Raw genomic sequence first — 18,534 nt, 5'->3', positions numbered from 1 at the left:
ATGATTGACTTTTCCCTCAACATTTTATGAAAAATTTCAAAGATACAGAAAGGGTGAAGAAACCTTCTAGTAAACATTCATGTCCCCACCACCTAGATTCTATAATAAATATTTTGCTACATTTGCTTTATCACAGAACTAGCCATCTATGCCTCTATCAATCCATCAAGCCACATCTTTTTTTTTTTTTTTTTGGTTGTGCTGCCCGGCATGTAGGATCTTAGTTCCCTGACCAGGGATCCAACCCACGCCCCCTGCAGTGGAAGCGCGGAGTCTTAAACACTGGACTGCCAGGGAAGTCCCCCATATCATTTTTTGATCCATGTCAAAGTAGATTGCAGATATCAGTGTGTGCTTAACTAGACTGCTTGGATATTTTATTATGGTAAATAATTTAAAATTTTATAGCTGTTGTGGTTGTGTTTTTAAAAAATGAGTCTCTACACTTTAGAAATACATACTCAAATATTTTTTGGTGGAATGGTATGAGTTCTAATATATAAATGCCAAGTGACAAATGTAGCAGCTTAAAACAACAATGAACATTATTTCACAGTTTCTGTTGGTCAGGAGTCTGAGGGTGTTTTAGCTCAGCTACAGTCTCACAGCTCAGGATAGAGGTGGGCAGGAACCCACCAGGATTTACCTGTCAATCATTAGTGGGGAGAGAGACTGATTCCAGCCAAGCAGCCTTCCAGAGTCCAGAACCAAGCTTTGGTATCTCTCTGCTGCCATCTTGTGGCAAGTCTGGAAAAACAGCTCCTCCCACCCCTACCTTCCCACACACCAACTCTTTTTGACGATGTTTTAGGACTTGCTTTTTAAAAACTTCTTACTTTTATCCACCCAGTTGCTGAATAGATCATGAGCTCAAGATGGTTTAAAATTCGTTAAGTGTGAATAGGAAGAAAAGTCTTCTTTCCTCTGAGGACTCTCTGCGTTCCTCTCCAGGGGAACCATTCTGTGTTGTTTCTTGTGTATCCTTACAGGGAAATTTTATGCATATAAAATAAATAAATAAACCCTCCAAATACAACAACAAAACCACAAAAATATACTCAGCCTCCCCCAGTCATAAAAGGATAATTTGTTCCTGAAATCAGCAAATTCATTCAGTAATACTTATTGATCCTGATTTGAACAAGCAATGTGTATATGTTTTCAACAAACAAAAAATTTAAAAATAATATGACCCAATGGGGAAATGTGAACACTGCCTGAAAACTTTATTATATGAAGGAATTAATGTTAATTGTTTAGGGGCGATATGGAGCTTAAAACCATATACAAGCTCCTGTGTCCCTGATTTTTTAAGTAAATGGCTTTTGCTTTAGTCTCTCAGTCCTCCCTAGAGTCCCAAAAGGCTGACTCAAGAGTTAAAAATGATTAGGAGGGCTTCCCTGGTGGCGCAGTGGTTGAGAGTCCGCCTGCCGATGCAGGGACACGGGTTCGTGTGCCTGTTGGAGAGGATCCCACGTGCCGCGGAGCGGCTGGGCCCGTGAGCCATGGCCGCTGAGCCTGCGCGTCCGGAGCCTGTGCTCCGCAACGAGAGAGGCCACAACAGTGAGAGGCCCGTGTACCGCCAAAAAATAAAAAAATTTAAAAAATGATTAGGAAATGTGAAGATGTAGAAATAAGAAATAGTTGTTGGGCTGGGAAACTGGTAACAATTTAGACTATAAATCAACCATGTAGCAGAGTCACTGAACTCCCAGTTTCCTGAAAGACATAAAGGTCTGACACACATTCCTAAGTTGTTCCTGTAAGGAACCAGACTCCCACCAGATGAAAACTGCTGGCCTCAAGAACTTAGACCCCAGACCGGTTGAAACCAGAAGACTGATGATGTGTAGAACTTCACCTTGATGCCAACCAATCAACAAATTTCAGTATCATAGCTCCAGTGTTTGAACAAAATATATTATTTCATTAATTCAGCTCTTTGATGAGCTTCATTTTAACAGTTCTTGCTGCATTTTTAAATGCATCTAATAAGATTCAGAAGAATCTCTTTGGGTGCCAAAGCTTTGTTATATAAGATATTATTCCTATAATTCTTCCAACAATTTAATAGCTCCACTATGTTTTCTGGTCATACTTGTAGCTCCATTGCTTGTACTTCCTTTACAAATTTTTCAGTTTAATGTGTACTGATTAACAATGCATTTTAATAATCCTGTTAGTATGTTCAATCCTGTGAGTATAAAGTTAAATTTAAATAAACCTAAACTGGGACTTCCCTGGTAGCGCAGTGGTTAAGAATATGCCTGCCAGTGCAGGGGACACAGGTTCGAGCCCTGGTCGGGGAAGATCCCACATACCACGGAGCAACAAAGCCCCTGTGACACAGCTACTGAGCCTGTGCTCTAGAGCCCGTGAGCCACAACTACTGAGCCTGCGTGCCACAACTACTGGAGCTTGTGCTCTGCAACAAGAGAAGCCACCACAATGAGAAGCCCGCACTCACCGCAACTAGAGAAAGCCTGCGCACGGCAACGAAGACCCAATGCAGCCAAAAATAAATAAATAAAAAAATAAAAAAGTAAATAAAACTAAACTTTCATAAAATTACCTTTTTTTTTTTTTGGCCATGCCATGCAGCTTGCAGGATCTTGTTCCCCCCAACCAGGGATTGAACCTGCACCTTCAGCAGTGAAAGCATAAAGTCCTAACCACTGGCCCACCAGGGAATTCCCAGAATAAGTTTTTTGACTGATACCGTGCCACGCCAAATGTAAGTACAATAAAAATAATGCTGAGGTAAAAGAACCCTCCTTAAACAATGCAATCAAAACAGATTACCCCACCAGGTAAAGAACCTAGCTGAGGTTCTGGCTGAGGGTAGTGGAAATGCAGAATGGGTTGTGGAAGAAGGAAGATACCAATTATGACCTGGTGACCAGTTACAAAAATGAGGATTGTAGTGACTTTGCATATTTCCTGTTTGCCTATTATTTGTATATGCTAACTGTTTTCTTCTCTTTCCTTCATCCATTTTTATTTTATATGCAAGTTGTTGGAAGTTAATTTACAATTTGGCCTTAAACTAATATTTAGTCAGAGTGACTGAATTTGAGTAGTAATATAGCCAGCGATGGATACAATGACTGGGTCTGTGCATCTCCTTATTTGGGGTCTGTGCATCTCCTCATTTGGGGGAAAGGGTGAGAATTTCTTCATCTGTAAGGAGGACAGCTGTATCTTGTTAGATACAACCATAAAGTTTTTCTTGTTTTTGCTGTTGTATAGAGGTTCACACCTGTGTAGAGGGTGCATATGGATGATAATTAGTCAAAGGGGTAGATTGTGTTGATTATTGATTTATTGCCGTTTAGCTCTAAATTTGCCCTTTTTTTTTAACATCTTTATTGGAGTATAATTGCTTTACAATGGTGTGTTAGTTTCTGCTTTATAACAAAGTGAATCAGTTATACATATATATATATCCCCATATCCCCTCCCTCTTGTGTCTTCCTCCCTTCCTCCCTATCCCACCCCTCTAGGTGGTCACAAAGCACCAAGCTGATCTCCCTGTGCTATGCGGCTGCTTCCCACTAGCTATCTATTTAACGTTTGGTAGTGTATATATGTCCATGCCACTCTCTCACTTTGTCCCAGCTTACCCTTCCCCCTCCCCATATCCTCAAGTCCATTCTCTAGTAGGTCTGCGTCTTTATTCCCATCTTGCCCCTAGGTTCTTCATGACCACTTTTTTTTTTTTTTAGATTCCATATGTATGGGTTAGCATATGGTATTTGTTTTTCTCTTTCTGACTTACTTCACTCCGTATGACAGACTCTAGGTCCATCTACCTCACTACAAATAACTCAATTTCGTTTCTTTTATGGCTGAGTAATATTCCTAAATGTGCCCTTTTGTCTGCTTTGTGAAAACAAATATGGACCCATTAAACAAATATTTTTCCTTTGCCAGCTGGCATGATGATAAGCTTCATCAGTAGAGGTTGATGGAGAGAGACTGCAGAATGAAAAAGGGTTCTGCATCCTGGATCTGGTGTGCTCGATTGCCAGGCTCCTGACAATGTGCTTGGCTTCCCCAGTGCCCAGCTCCTACAGTGTGGGCAGTTTCTCCAGCACCAGGTTCCTACAGTGTTCTCAGCTTCTCCAGAACCAGGGCCTGCACTACAGTGCATAGCAGCCAAGCAGCACCTAGTGGCCTGCAGCTTTCTTTAGTACCTCCCTTGGGTGGTTTTATAGCAGAGTGCCTCAGGTGAGACACTTCCTCTTGAACACACTAGAGTGGATTTCCAGCAAGTTCCAAAGGGCAAATTTCCAGCAAGATCCACTAGCACTTCTCTGCCATTTGGTGAGCCATAGCCATGCCCTCTCCAACAAGGTCTGGATCTCAGCCCCAGGAGGGCCTCTTCCTTGGGTGCTCTATATCAGACCTTGGGGAGCTGTGGAAATTGGATGGCCTCTAAGAGTTTTCCAAATTGGGACAATGGGGCTGGAATCCCCAGCATCAACTAGTAATTGGAGACAGGCATACCTCGTTTTATTGCGTTTCACTTTATTGGGCCTTGCAGATTTTGTGGTTTTTACTAAGTAAAGGTTTGTGGCAACCCTGTGTTGTCAGATGAAGGTTAGCATTTTTTAGCAATAAAGTATCTTTAAATTAAGGTATGTACTGAAAAAAAAGATATAATGTTCTCGCACACTTAATAAATTACAGTATGTGTAAACATAACTTTCTTCTTTTAATTTTTTTTTTTTGCGGTACACGGGCCTCTCACTGTTGTGGCCTCTCCCGTTGCGGAAAGCAGGCTCCGGACGCGCAGGCTCAGCGGCCATGGCTCATGGGCCCAGCCGCTCCGCGGCATGTGGGATCTTCCCGGACCGGGGCACGAACCCGCGTCCCCCGCATCGGCAGGCGGACTCTCAACTTCTGCGCCACCAGGGAAGCCCAATATTTATTTATTTATTTGGTCGCGCCGGTCTTAGTTGCAGCAGGCGGGCTCCTTAGTTATGGCATGTGAACTTTTAGCTGCGTCACGCATGTGGGATCTAGTTCCCTGACCAGGGATCGAATCCAGGCCCCCTGCATTGGGAGTGCGGAGTCTTAACCACTGCTCCACCAGGGAAGTCCCTAAACATAACTTTCATATGCACTGGGAAACCAAAAATTGGTGTGACTCACTTTATTGCTGTATTTATTATGGTGCTCTGGAACCAAGCTCACAATGTCTCTGGTGTATGCATGCTATCTCTGGGAAGGGGATATTACATGGAAACCTTTACATTTTATTTGTTTTTCCTTTTTTTTTTTTTTTTTGTGTTTTTCTTTTAAAAAAATTTTTAAATTTAGATATAATTGATATATAATGATTAGTTTAGGTGTACAACATAATGATTTGGTATTTGTATATATTGCAAAATGACCACCACAATAAATCTAGTTAACCTCAACACTACACATAGTTATAAACCGAAACCTGTCTTTAGCTGAGAGCATGCACTAGGAGGAACTCAGATGCAAGGCATTGCTAGCCAGTGCTCTAAGCAGATGAAGGATTGAGTGCCTTGGTCCTGAAACAGTGATCTGGGCAGCATATCAAAGCATCCGTCCTCTGGACATATCATCAGGTGGGTGTGCTGTATGTCCATGTATGTTTAATTAAATTCTTTTTGCAATAGGGACTTCCCTCATGGTCCAGTGGTTAAGACTCTGTGCTCCCAATGCAGGGGGCATGGGTTTGAGCCCTGGTCAGGGAACTAAGATCCTGCATGCTGTGCAGCATAGCCAAAAACAAATCAATAAATAAAAAAATTTTTGCAAGAATATAATTATAGAGAAATATACTGTGGCATGACATTTTCATTGAATTTTATACATTTGATAAAACCATTAAAAAAGGAATCTTCATTATATAGTCTTGTATGTATTTCCTTTTATAATGTGGCTCCAAGAAGTCTGCTGAATCAACATTTTTCTCAGTATTTCCATTATTTATGTCTCCAGATCCAGCAGTGGAACTTGAACACATCTCTTCATTTCATCACTCTTTTTCTTCTAATAATAAAACCATCCATTCTAAGGATAGTTAATATCAGTTCAAATAACATGTACAGTTGGATTTTTTAGAAGTCTCATTTGATAATGTCCTTTCAAAAAATGCACTGAAAGTTGGTAACTGAAACTCAGTGGAACGTTTGTTTTGCTAGCAGCGGATAAAATTCTCTCAAATTTCACTTCATAACTAAGCAGAAGTGCCAGTATGAAGTTAACCTCAGAACTTTGACTAAAGGGGTGAACTTTTCTGCAAATTTCCAAAAAGCATATTAGTAGTCACCATTCCCTCCTTCCCTTCCTCCTCATACCCAGCGATAGTTGTGAACCTTGTGGTCAAAAATAAGATGATAGAGTAAAGTGCAGTGCCAAGAGCATCCAGTGGGAGAAAGAATGGTATTTTTTTAAATGGTGGGCTTCCCTGGTGGTGCAGTGGTTAAGAATCCACCTGCCAATGCAGGGGACAGGGATTTGAGCCCTGGTCCGGGAAGATTCCACATGCCACGGAGCAACTAAGCCCATGCGCCACAACTACTTAGCTTGCGCTCTGGAGCCTGCGAGCCCACGTGCCACAACTACTGAAGCCCGAGAGCCTAGAGCCCCTGCTCTGCAACAAGGGAATCCACTGCAGTGAGAAGCCCAGGCATTGCAATGAAGAGTAGCCCCCGCTCGCTGCAACTAGAGAAAGCCCACGCGCAGCAACGAAGACCCAATGCAGCCAAAAATATAAATAAATAAAATAAATAAATTTATTTTTAAAAATGGTACTACTGGATATCCACATGCAAAAGAATTAAGTTGGACTCTCCCTCACACCATATACCAAAATTTTTTTTTTTTTTTCTGCATTGGGTGTTCGTTTCTGCACACGGGCTTTCTCTAGTTGTGGTGAGCAGGGGGCTACTCTTTGTTGTGGTGCGTGGGCTTCTCATTGTAGAGCACGGGCTCCAGACGCACGGGCTTCAGTAGCTATGGTGTGCGGGCTCAGTAGTTGTGGCTTGCAGGCTCAGTAGTTGTGGCACACGGGCTCAGTAGTTGCGCCTCGCGGACTCTAGAGCACAGGCTCAGTAGTTGTGGCACACGGGCTTAGTTGCTCCACGGCATGTGGGATTTTCCTGGACCACGGCTCGAACCTGTGTACCCTACATTGGCAGGTGGATTCTTAATCACTGTGCCACCAGGGAAGGGCTGTGCAGTAGTCTTTTAGATCAGGTATGGAAAAAGAGGAGTTACAAACAAAAAAATACATTTTATATTTATCTTTGTAGTTATCTTTACCAGTGTTCTTTACTTTTTCCTGTGGATTTTAGTTACTGTCAAGTGTTTTTTCATTTCAGCTTGAAGCATTTCTTTTGTGGTTTTTGTAGGAAGGTCTGCTAGCAATGATCTCTTGGTTTTTATTTATATAGGAATATCTTAATTTCTCCTTTATTTAAAAGAAAGTTTATTTATTAATTTATATTTTTTACTTTTTTTGGCTGTGTTGGATCTTTGTTGCTGTGTGCGGGCTTTCTCTAGTTGTGGCGAGCAGGGGCGACTTCACAGCGGTGGCTTTGCTTGCTGCAGAGCATGGGCTCTAGGTGTGCACGCTTCAGTAGTTGCAGCATGCAGGCTCAGTAGTTGCGGTGCATGGGCTCTAGGGCACATGGGCTTTAGTAGTTAATGCCCGTGGGCTCAGTAGTTGCGGCTCGCAGGCTCTAGAACACAGGCACAGTAGTTGTGGCACACAGGCATGTGGGATCTTCCTGAACCAGGGCTTGAACCCGTGTCCCTGGCACTGGCAGGCGGATTCTTAACCACTGTACCACCAGGGAAGCCCTCTCCTTTATTTTTGAAGGATAGTTTTGTCAGATATAGATTCTTTTTTTTTTTTTTTTTTTTGTGGTATGCGGGCCTCTCACCATTGTGGCCTCTCCCGTTGTGGAGCACAGGCTCAGCGGCCATGGCTCACGAGCCTAGCCGCTCCACGGCATGTGGGATCTTCCCGGACCTGGGCACGAACCCACGTCCCCTGCATCAGCAGGCGGACTCTCAACCACTGCGCCACCAGGGAAGCCCATAGATTCTTTGTTTTCTTTCAGCACTGTGAATATGTCATCCCACTGCCTTCTGATCCTCATGATTTCTGTTGAAAAATAAGCTGCTTATCTTACTAAGGGCTCCCTATACATGCTTCTCTTTTTTGCATTCAAGATTCTCACTTTGTCTTAGGCTATATATACCAAAGAACTATCTGTCTTGTAATTTTGTAATAGCTAATGTTCAAAATGCCTGCTAGGATTTTGTAAATTAGGTCTATATTTCTGATAGTGTGTGCATTTCTGATGCTTTTCCAAGATAATGTTAATGTTTCCTAAAGGCAGGATTTCTACTTTTACTTATGTATTTTGAAAAGAGAGTGAAAATTTGGTTTCCTTCAGCTTTTTCCTTGTTTCCTTATTCTGTATTTTGAAAACATGGAATGAGTGAATTTTCCTTGTTTCCTTATTCTGTATTTTGAAAAATGCTAATTTACACTAGCATTTGTGAGCATTTTTTTTTTTTTTTTTTGCGGTATGCGGGCCTCTCACTGTTGTGGCCTCTCCCGTTGCGGAGCACAGGCTCCAGACACGCAGGCTCAGCAGCCATGGCTCACAGGCCTAGCCGCTCCGCGGCATGTGGGATCTTCCTGGACCGGGGCACGAACCCCTGTCGGCAGGCAGACTCTCAACCACTGCGCCACCAGGGAAGCCCTGTACTATATTTTCTACTTTTGTATATGTTTGAAGTTTTCCATAACAAAGACAGCATGAATTTTTAAAAACGTAGAAGCTAGAAATTTGCAAAAATGATAACATTTATATTTAAGGTACCACAAAAATATTTTTCCCTCTCATTTTCTATATTCTCTGTATTCTATTTGAGCATTTTTACTTTTTTATAAGGACAAAACAAAAACCCCATTCTTACTAAGCTCTTTCATCCTTTTGATCCTAGCATTGCCACTTTCTTTGTTACGGCCATGAACTGACTGCAGTTTACAGATTATCTGAAAAAACACTGATTTTTTTCCTTTTCAGTCATACATTCTGAAATTTGTACATATGAAACTCTACCCTATCTTGCCCTTGTCCTTGAAATTAGGATTCTACACTTAAGAGGCCTTAGGCAAACTACTTAATCTCTCTGACTCTCAATTTCTTTATCTTAAAGTAGAAAATAGCCAAATCAGAGGCATGAATGACAATGTAGGCAAACAGCAAGGCAGGGAACTAACACTTGGTGAATTTCAGGCATTGTACTAGGAATTTTATATACATTTATTCCTCTCAAAAACATCTCTTTTAAGGAAGAAAAATATGACTACCTCAATATTAAATGAATAAAGGATATGAACATTCAATTATTCAATTAACAAACATTTATGACCACCTACTATATTTTAGGCAGCATGCTGGAAGCAATACCAATGGTCAGCAAATATGTGAACAAACGGTCATCTCTACTAGTCATAATCGAAGGAATGCAAGTGAAAACAAAAGCGACTTTTCCATTTTTCACCCATCAGTAAATGTTTTCTTAGGGTTAGATGAATGTGGTGCTTTGGGATCTCTTCTTAAGTGGGCAGACGCATAGATGCACCATCTTCCTGAAGGCACTTGAGCAATGTGTTTAAAATGGGCTAAAATGTATATTTACTTAAAAAAAATGTCCAACCAGGAGAATGAAGCACACCTAGTGACTGCAGTTTCCAAATACCATTTTGGAAAGTACCAAAATACCCAAAGGAAAAAGGATTCCTTGGAAAATGGCTACTTCAAGGTGGGAGCTAGGAAATGAACAAGACGAGCCTGGAACATCCTATTGTGGCAGATAGCAGGCAAGTGATCAAAGCAGGGTCATATCAAAAGGACACAGGAATCAAATGGAAGAGGATCCCGCAAGCCACACATGGAACAATTTGAGCATCAATGAGAGTACAACTTAAATAGATTTAAACATACTGAATATGCTTCACATACACACCCCTCTACACTCAGTGATTACCATGGCAGAATGTTAGGGAACCAACTCATTATTTTGCAAACCAATAAGAAGAAAGAAAGAAGCATCTACCCTGCCTTTCCTTTTTGTAACATGGATAACCAAACAGTAGTTGAAAGGATGTTTCTCTTTTTAAAAATATTCTAGCTGATAAAGGAAGAAAAAATAATATATCATCATTCTGCAATCCCTAATAAATTAATAGATTTACCAATTGAACATCAATGGCTGCTAACATCATAAAAAGAAAGACACCTAAATATTATGTCTCTCAATATTAACCACCTATAAGTAGTCTTAACAACAACAACGAAAATGGAACCTCAATCTGATCATGCCTCTAGACATCAACTACCAACTTATAGGAAATACCAAGGATAGAGGAGCAGGTTTAACTACCCATTGGGATGAGCCAGCAAAAACCAAGCTCTGAGAAACTCTCCAAGGCAAACAAACTAGTTTCTTTGAAAAGTTAAGTTGCGGGGGTGGTGGTGGGGGTGGAGGGGTCCGGGGGAGGAGGATGAAGGAGAATGGATAGATTGAGACTTAAGAAACACAACAATCAACTGCAATTTGTGAACATTATTTGGATCCTAATAACTTTCAAAAAATTGACATTCATGAAACAATTAGAAATTGGAACACTGGCTATCAGATATGCAAATGTTAAGTATTAAGGCAGTGCTGTCAATTTTTTTAAGGCGTGAAAATCTTTTCTAAATTTGTGATATATTTAAGAGGTACATATTAAAATTTTTATAGATGAAATGATATATCTGGGATTTACTTCAAAAATAACATGGAGGTGGGGGAGTGGGTGGAAATATGGATAAAACAAGCCTGGCCATGAGCTGATAATTATTGAAGCTGGTCATGGGGCACTGGGGGTACATTCTAAGAGTGTGAGGACAGAAAGTTTAAAAGAGAGAAGTATATACATTTTTTTTTGATGTTTGCTAGTAAAAAAAAAATATTATTTTGATCTAACATTTCCACTTTTAGAAATTCATCTTAAAGATATACATTACATATACAAAATAATGTATGTGCAAGGATATTTATTATAGGATTGTTGGAAAGAGCAAAAAATAAACTAAATTGATAAGGTTAAATAAATTATGAAACACACATACGAGAGAATACTATGCAGTTGTTAAAAAATAAGGCCATTATATATGTATTGACATGGTGCAGTCTTCCAAGGTGTATGGATAAGCAAAACTAGCAATGTATAGAAATTTGCTACCATTTATGTAAAACATTCTTATAAAGAGTGTTATGTGTATGTCTACACTTAAGCAAATGGAGAAATCATGAAGTATATGCAAGAACTTGATAACAGTGATTACTACATAAAGGGCAACAGGGTAATGTATGGAGGTTCACTTACATGAATACAAAATTTAACTTAAAAATTTTTATCCTGTGCCTGTGTTTTAGCTATTCAAAGTGATTAATTTTTAATGTCATAGATTTGAGCCCCTCCAACTGTACATCCTAATCATTAAGCCACTTAAAGAAAAATGACATAAAGCACATTGCTTTGTAACCCTTTGTAGGCAGTGGCACACGCAGAAAATGCAGGTGCTTTTACTGAACATTCACGATGACTGAGAAGATGGATAGCATCAGGGTGCAATGGGTCCTCTGGCCCAGACACTGACTGGCTACCCCAAGGGCTGAGGGGATGTGTTTTTTAAGATTACTCAGTCATTCACAAGCCCTGATCTGGATGTCCCTGGAGTTGGATCAAGGCTCTTTTCCCCATCACTGTCACATCCTGGAGTTACAACATCAAAATTCTAAAAACATATTTAATCCAGAATAGGTGCAGTTCCAGACATTCCATCTAAAATTAATTTTCATAGACTGGATTAAATTAGCTGGAATTTTATTTATATTTATCTTCACAAATGATAATTATTATCTACAATTTGTTTTTCAGGAGTTATTCTTGTTGAGTTTTTTATCATAAATTTTTTAGCCTTGAAGATGAATTGTAAAGCTTCTCTCAGGAATTATCTGTACTTTAAGGTTTTTGTATGTTAAACTGTTTTCTTGAGACTTCCCTGGTGGCGCAGTGGTTAAGAATCCGCCTGCCAATGCAGGGGGCACGGGTTCGAGCCCTGGTCCGGGAAGATCCCACATGCCACGGAGCAACTAAGCCCGTGTGCCACAACTACTGAGCCCGTGTGCCACAACTACTGAAGCCTGCATGCCTAAAGCCCATGCTCCGCAACGAGAAGTCACCACAATGAGAAGCCTGTGCACCGCAACAAAGAGTAGCCCCCGCTCGCCACAACTACAGAAAGCCTGTGCACAGCAATGAAGACCCAACGCAGCTAAAAATAATTAAAACGAAACAAAACAAAAAAATTGTTTTCTTTGAAGGGACAGAGCTTTGATGACTTTTTATGTCCTTCCACAATCATTGATTGTTCAGAAATCCCATCTTCTTGAACCAAATTTTTTTTTCTTGAACCAATTTTATTTTTGTAAAAATCCATTCTCTCTAGATTTCTAAATATATGAAAGTCATGCACAGTTGATACTTCTTTAAAAAAGCCACCCCTTCCTCATTCATACTGCTAAATGTGTTTTTTTTTCTATATCAGAGTTGTCAATTGTCTATTATATTGTTAAATAACCTTCAGATTAAGTCTACTGTCGTTTCTGATTTTATATTTTTTGGCTGTGCCATGCGGCATGTAGGATCTTAGTTTCCTGAGCAGGGATCGAACCCATACCCCCTGCAGTGGAAGCTTGAAGTCTTAACCAGTGGACCACTAGAGAAGTCCCATTTTTTTCTTTTCTTTTTAATAATCGTTCTTACTGTTGACTTGGGTTTATGTGGTAATTTCCCCTAACTTTTAGGATTGACCATTCATTTAATGCATTTAGTATGTGACTGGCAATGAGTAGGTGCTGGAGATCTACTTAGAGAACAAAGCCCCTACCTTTTTAAAAAATTTTTTAAATTAATTTATTCATTTATTTATCTTTGGATGCATTGGGTCTTCGCTGCTGCACGCGGGCTTTTGCTAGTTGTGGTGATTGGGGGCTACCTTTGTTGCGGTGTGCGGGCTTCTCATTGCAGTGGCTTCTCGTTGCAGAGCATAGGCTCTAGGTGTGTGGGCTTCAGTTGTTGCAGCACGTGGGCTCAGTAGTTGTGGCACGTGGGCTCTAGAGCGCAGGCTCAGTAGTTGTGGCGCATGGGCTTAGTTGCTCCACGGCACGTGGGATCTTCCCAGATCAGGGCTCGAACCTGTATACCCTGCATTGGCAGGTGAACTCCTAACCACCGCGCCACCAGGAAAGTCCCAAAGCCCCTACCTTTTTTTTTTGCGGTACGCGGGCCTCTCACTGTTGTGGCCTCGCCCGTTGCAGAGCACAGGCTCCGGATGTGCAGGGTCAGCGGCCATGGCTCACGGGCCCAGCCACTCCACGGCACGTGGGATCTTCTCAGACCAGGGCACGAACCCATGTCCCCTGCATCGGCAGGCGGACTCCCAACCACTGCGCCACCAGGGAAGCCCCCAAAGCCCCTACCTTTAATCCTTGGGTTCTGACAGGAGTACAGCTTTGGTTACACTGAACTGGTTTTGATATGCAGAATTCACTGCCATTCATTTCTAGTTTGTAATTTTAGCTTGATTCTCTTGAAGTTATACTTGGAGGTGGTTTTAGATTCCTAAGTGGGCAGATTTCTTTCAGCTGCTCTTCTGTTAATTTCTACTCTTCAAAATTTACAACCTTTTAAATGAAGATCTTCTCATAATACCTATACTTTACTACTGTTTTTCAGAATGAATTATCCTAACAAGTGGTTTTGAAGGCTTTGGATATTTGATACATTCATAAGGCCCTCCTCTCACATGAACTCCTTAACAGTAATACTGTTATTAATTAATGACAATAGTATTTATTGAGCATAGGCTTTATATAAAATATCTGACAATCTTCACATAAACTCTATTAGGTACATATAATTATCACTGCTTAAAAATAAGTAAACTGAGGAACACAGACATTACATAATTTACCCAATGTTATACAGTCAGTAATTGCTGGAAGTGAGATAATGTTAAGTAAGGTATATGGCGAAAGGCACAGTCACAAAATGTTTTAATAGGGTCATTTTCTATTAGGAATTCTCAGAAGTTTAACATATTTTGAGTGGTAACAGGAGGCTCTTCTATATTCATATTAATTTTTTTTCAGTGTAAGATCTCTGACGCTTAGTAAACAGTGAGTGTGAGGCAAAAAGAATTCCCATGTTTATTGAATTTTCTTCTGGTATGAGTTACCTGATGTTCCATAATGGAGGTGACAAATGAAGGCTCTCTGACAATAATTACATTATGCATTATCTAATATTGAGTCGGGCATGAACTCCACATAAAGGCTTTCCTACATCCCTAACATCAAGGCTTTCTAGCCAGTATGAATTCTGTAGTGTTCAATGAGCTGTGAGCCAAGAATAAAGGCCTGCCCACATTCTCTACATTCATAAGGTTTGATACCAGGATGAATTCTCTGATGTTCAGTAAGCTGTGAACTACGAATAAAGGCCATTCCACATTCCCTACATTGATAGGGTTTCTCACAAGTGTGAATCCGCTGATGATGAGTCAGTTGTGAAACACGAATAAAGGCTTTCCCACATTCCTTACATTCGTAGGGTTTGTCGCCTGTATGAATTCTTTGATGCTGAATAAGGTACGAACTACGACTAAAGGCCTTCCCACAATCTTTACACTCATAGGGTCTGTCACCTGTATGAACTCTCTGATGTCGTGTAAGCTGTGCGTGCTGTCTAAAGGCCTTCCCGCATTCTTTACATTCGTAGGGTTTCTCCCCAGAATGAATTCTTTGATGTCGAGTAACTTCTGAGCTATGAATAAAGCCCTTGCCACACTCCTTACATTCATAGGGTTTCTCCCCAGTATGAATCCTCTGATGCACAGTAAGCTGTGAATGCTGTCTAAAGGCTTTCCCACATTCTTTACACTGATAGGGTCTAGCACCTGTATGAATTCTCCGATGAACAGTAAGTTGTGAGCCGCGAATAAAAGCCTTGCCACAGTCTTTACATACGTAGGGTTTCTCACCTGTATGAGTTCTATGATGCAGAATAAGTTGTGAGTGCTGTCTAAAGGTCTTTCCACATTCTTTACATTCATAGGGTTTGACACCAGTATGAAGTCTCTGATGTAGAATAAGTTCTGAAGTACGACCAAAGGTCTTCCCACACTCCTTACAGTCATAAGGTTTCTCACCTGTATGAATTCTCTGATGTTGAACAAGGTGAGAGGTACGACTGAAGGCTTTCCCACATTCCTTACATTCAAAGGGCTTTTCACCCGTATGAGTTTTCTGATGTTGAATAAGGTGTGAGCCACGGCTAAATGCTTTCCCACATTCATTACATTCAATCAGTTTCTCACCAGTCTCATTGCTGGGATGTAGGGTGAGGGATGTATGATGCTCAAAAGTGGGCATGTTTCCATAGGTGATTTTCACTTGCTTGAAAGAGCACTCATGATTTACTTGTTTTTCAAACTGGCTTTTGTATGCCCAGTCATCTCTAAAACTGGAGCCCTCAAAAGCACAGCATGTAAGGCTTTCCATCAGCTCCCAATCGAATGACTCTACTTCAAAGATATCTTTTTGTAGAAATTTATCACACCTGGACTCCAAGTCTGAAAAATAAAAAAAAAGTAAATACAACTTGTTCTCTTCTTCTAAGAGAGATTTAAAAATTCTACAGGAGACTAGAGAGACAAAATGAAAATAATAACCGTAATAGGTGAATTGCTTCTATAAGTCTCAAATATTGCTGTGCAATTTCTAAAAAGCACATGAAAGCACAAATATGATAAGAGCTCATACGGTGCCAGAAAGGGGCAAGAAAACAAATTAAGCCAGTGGTTCTCACGTTTGATAGAGATCAGAATCATCCAGGAAACCATGTAACAAAACAAATGTCCAAACAGCACCCCACACTGAATCAAAATCTACAGGAGTAGGGCCAAGACATGTGTATACATACATATCTACACATATTTTAAAAGTAATATATATATATTTTAATTGAAGATTCACATAATATAAAATTTCCCATTTAACCATTTTAAAGTGTACAATTCCATGGTTTGCAGTACATTCCCAGTGTCCTGCAATCATTGTCACTATCTTCTAATTCCAGAACACTCTCATCACCCCAAATGGAAACTCTGTGCTACAGACTCACAGACATAGAGGACAGACTTGTGGTTGCCAAGGGGGAGGGGGGTGCGGGGGAGGGCTGGATTGGGAATTTGGGACTAGAAGATGTAAACTATATATAGAATGCATCAACAACAAGGTCCTATTGTATAGCACAGCAAACCATATTCAATATCCGAAATTAAACCATAATGGAAAAGAATATGAAAAAGAATGTGTGTGTGTATATATATATTATATATGTGTATATATATATATATAAAATATATATGTAAATCACTTTGCTGTATAGCAGAAACTAACACAATATTGTAAATCAACTATACTTCAATTTAAAAAAAATAAAAAATAAACCCTGTGCCCATTAAGCAGCCACTCCCCATTCCTCATTCCTGCCAGCCCCTGGCAATCACTAATGGCAGAGAAACACTAATTCTGTCCCTGTGAATCTGCCTATTCAGGGCATTTCATACAAATAAGGCATCTATATTTTTAGCACTTTCTACCATATGATGCTGATGTCAGTCAAAATGAAAATCTCTGCTTAAACTTTTTCACAGCCTCCCCACTGCACTTAGAATAAATTCTAAATTCAATGCCATGGTTCACAGGTTCTTGGCAAAGCAGGTCCCTGCTTGTCTCTGTTGTCCTTCTGTTGCTCCATCTCCACCAAGGACAATGCATCTTCATATTGAATACTTTCCCCTTTCCTCCCTGTGTAACAAACCACAGCCCTCCTTTGAGTATCTAGAATAAATGTAGGTCTTTTCCATCTTAGACCTCTCATCAGGTTCTTCTATCTATTGGGAATCCTGTCCTGGGCCCTTGGTATGGCTGCTTTTCTCTTTAGGTTTCAGATTAAAACTCATACTTTCAAAAAGCTCTCAGCCTGATAACCCTAAGCGTATACTTTGATTCTCTTTCCCACAACGTGTCCTATTGTCATAACACTTTCATCAGTTGTACTTAAGAGTTTCATTTACTTACTCATCTGCTGATTTGTTTTTTTACCTCCCCAAAGGCAGAAATAAAGCCTTTTTCACTAGCCGTTGTCACCAAATCCTAGCACATAGTAGCAATAACGGATTGCTTGATGAATAAATATTGGATTCTGGAGACAGACCAATGGAACTCAATAGAAAGGCCAGAAATAGACTAAAGTTTATATGGAAACTGAATTTATTATAAAGGTGGTATCTCAAAGGAGAAAAGAATAGTTTTTATAATAAATAATGTTGGGAGTAGTCATTTGGAAAAAGATAAAATTAGATCCATATGTTACACCACCGTATACCAGAATAAACTCTGAATACAGTTCTAATGTTAAAAGAAAACAGAAACCATACAAAAACTGGAAGGAAATGTGGTAGATTACTTTATAATCTAGGTATAGGGAAACCTTCTAAATAATGACTCAAAATCCAAAAGCATCAAAAGACTGATAAATTCCATTATGTAAAGGTGAAAAACAAAAAACTTGCACACAAACAAAAAACACCAAAAGCAAAGTCAAAAGACAAGTGACAGAGAAAATATTTGAAACTTATATCATAGATAATGGGATGATCTTCACAATTTATAAAAGACTCTTAAAAATTAAGAAATGCCCTTGAAAAGTAACATAACAATTAGCAGCTGATCCAGCAATTTCATTCCTAGGTATATACCCCAAAGAAGTGAAAACAGGGAGTCAAACAGATACTTGTACACCAAGGCTCAGAGCAGCATTATTCACAATAGCCAAAAGACAGAAAGAACCCAAGTGTCCATCAACAGAGGAATGAATAAACAAAATGTGGTATATACATACAATGGAATGTTATTCAGTCTTAAAAAGGAATTAAATTCTGATAAATGAATGAACCTAAAACTACATATTGCATGACTACATTTACATGAGATACCTAGAATTGTCAAATTCATAGAGACAAAGTAGAAAAGATGTAACAAGGGGCAGGGCAGAGGGGAAAGTAGAGAGTTATTGTTTAATAGGTACAGAGTTTCTGTTTGGGATGATGAATAAGTTCTGGAAATGGATAGTGATAATGGCTGCACGACATTGTGAATATATATACAACCTGAAGGTGTTCCCAAATGGCCAAAGCTTTCCCAATAAGCAATTTGAACAGCAGAATAAACAATGATATTTTTGGACTATAACTCATAGAATACATAAATAAATAAATAGCCCATACTGATAGAAACAAATCTTTGAAAAAATAGATGAATGGGAAAGGGAGTAGGGAGAGCCCTTCC

The 18,534-nt window shown here is 39.9% G+C and overlaps 1 protein-coding gene across 3 annotated transcripts in view; it reads right to left on the bottom strand.

The window, feature by feature from the left end:
- Positions 1–13,582: 13,582 nt before the first annotated feature.
- Positions 13,583–18,534, bottom strand: part of ZNF565 (zinc finger protein 565) — a 33,420-nt gene continuing 28,468 nt past the window's right edge. For all 3 annotated transcript variants that reach the window (XM_032614584.1, XM_032614585.1, XM_032614586.1), the window contains exon 6: positions 13,583–15,752. In XM_032614584.1, the coding sequence (XP_032470475.1) occupies positions 14,485–15,752 (1,268 nt within the window). In that variant the 3' untranslated portion in view covers positions 13,583–14,484. The remainder of the gene's footprint in view (positions 15,753–18,534) is intronic.

The sequence above is a fragment of the Phocoena sinus genome, chromosome 19 (assembly GCF_008692025.1).
Source record: "Phocoena sinus isolate mPhoSin1 chromosome 19, mPhoSin1.pri, whole genome shotgun sequence".
Taxonomy (NCBI): Eukaryota; Metazoa; Chordata; class Mammalia; order Artiodactyla; family Phocoenidae; genus Phocoena; species Phocoena sinus.
The sequence above is the reverse complement of the archived record's forward strand: the minus strand, read 5'-3'. Positions and strand labels throughout refer to the sequence as shown.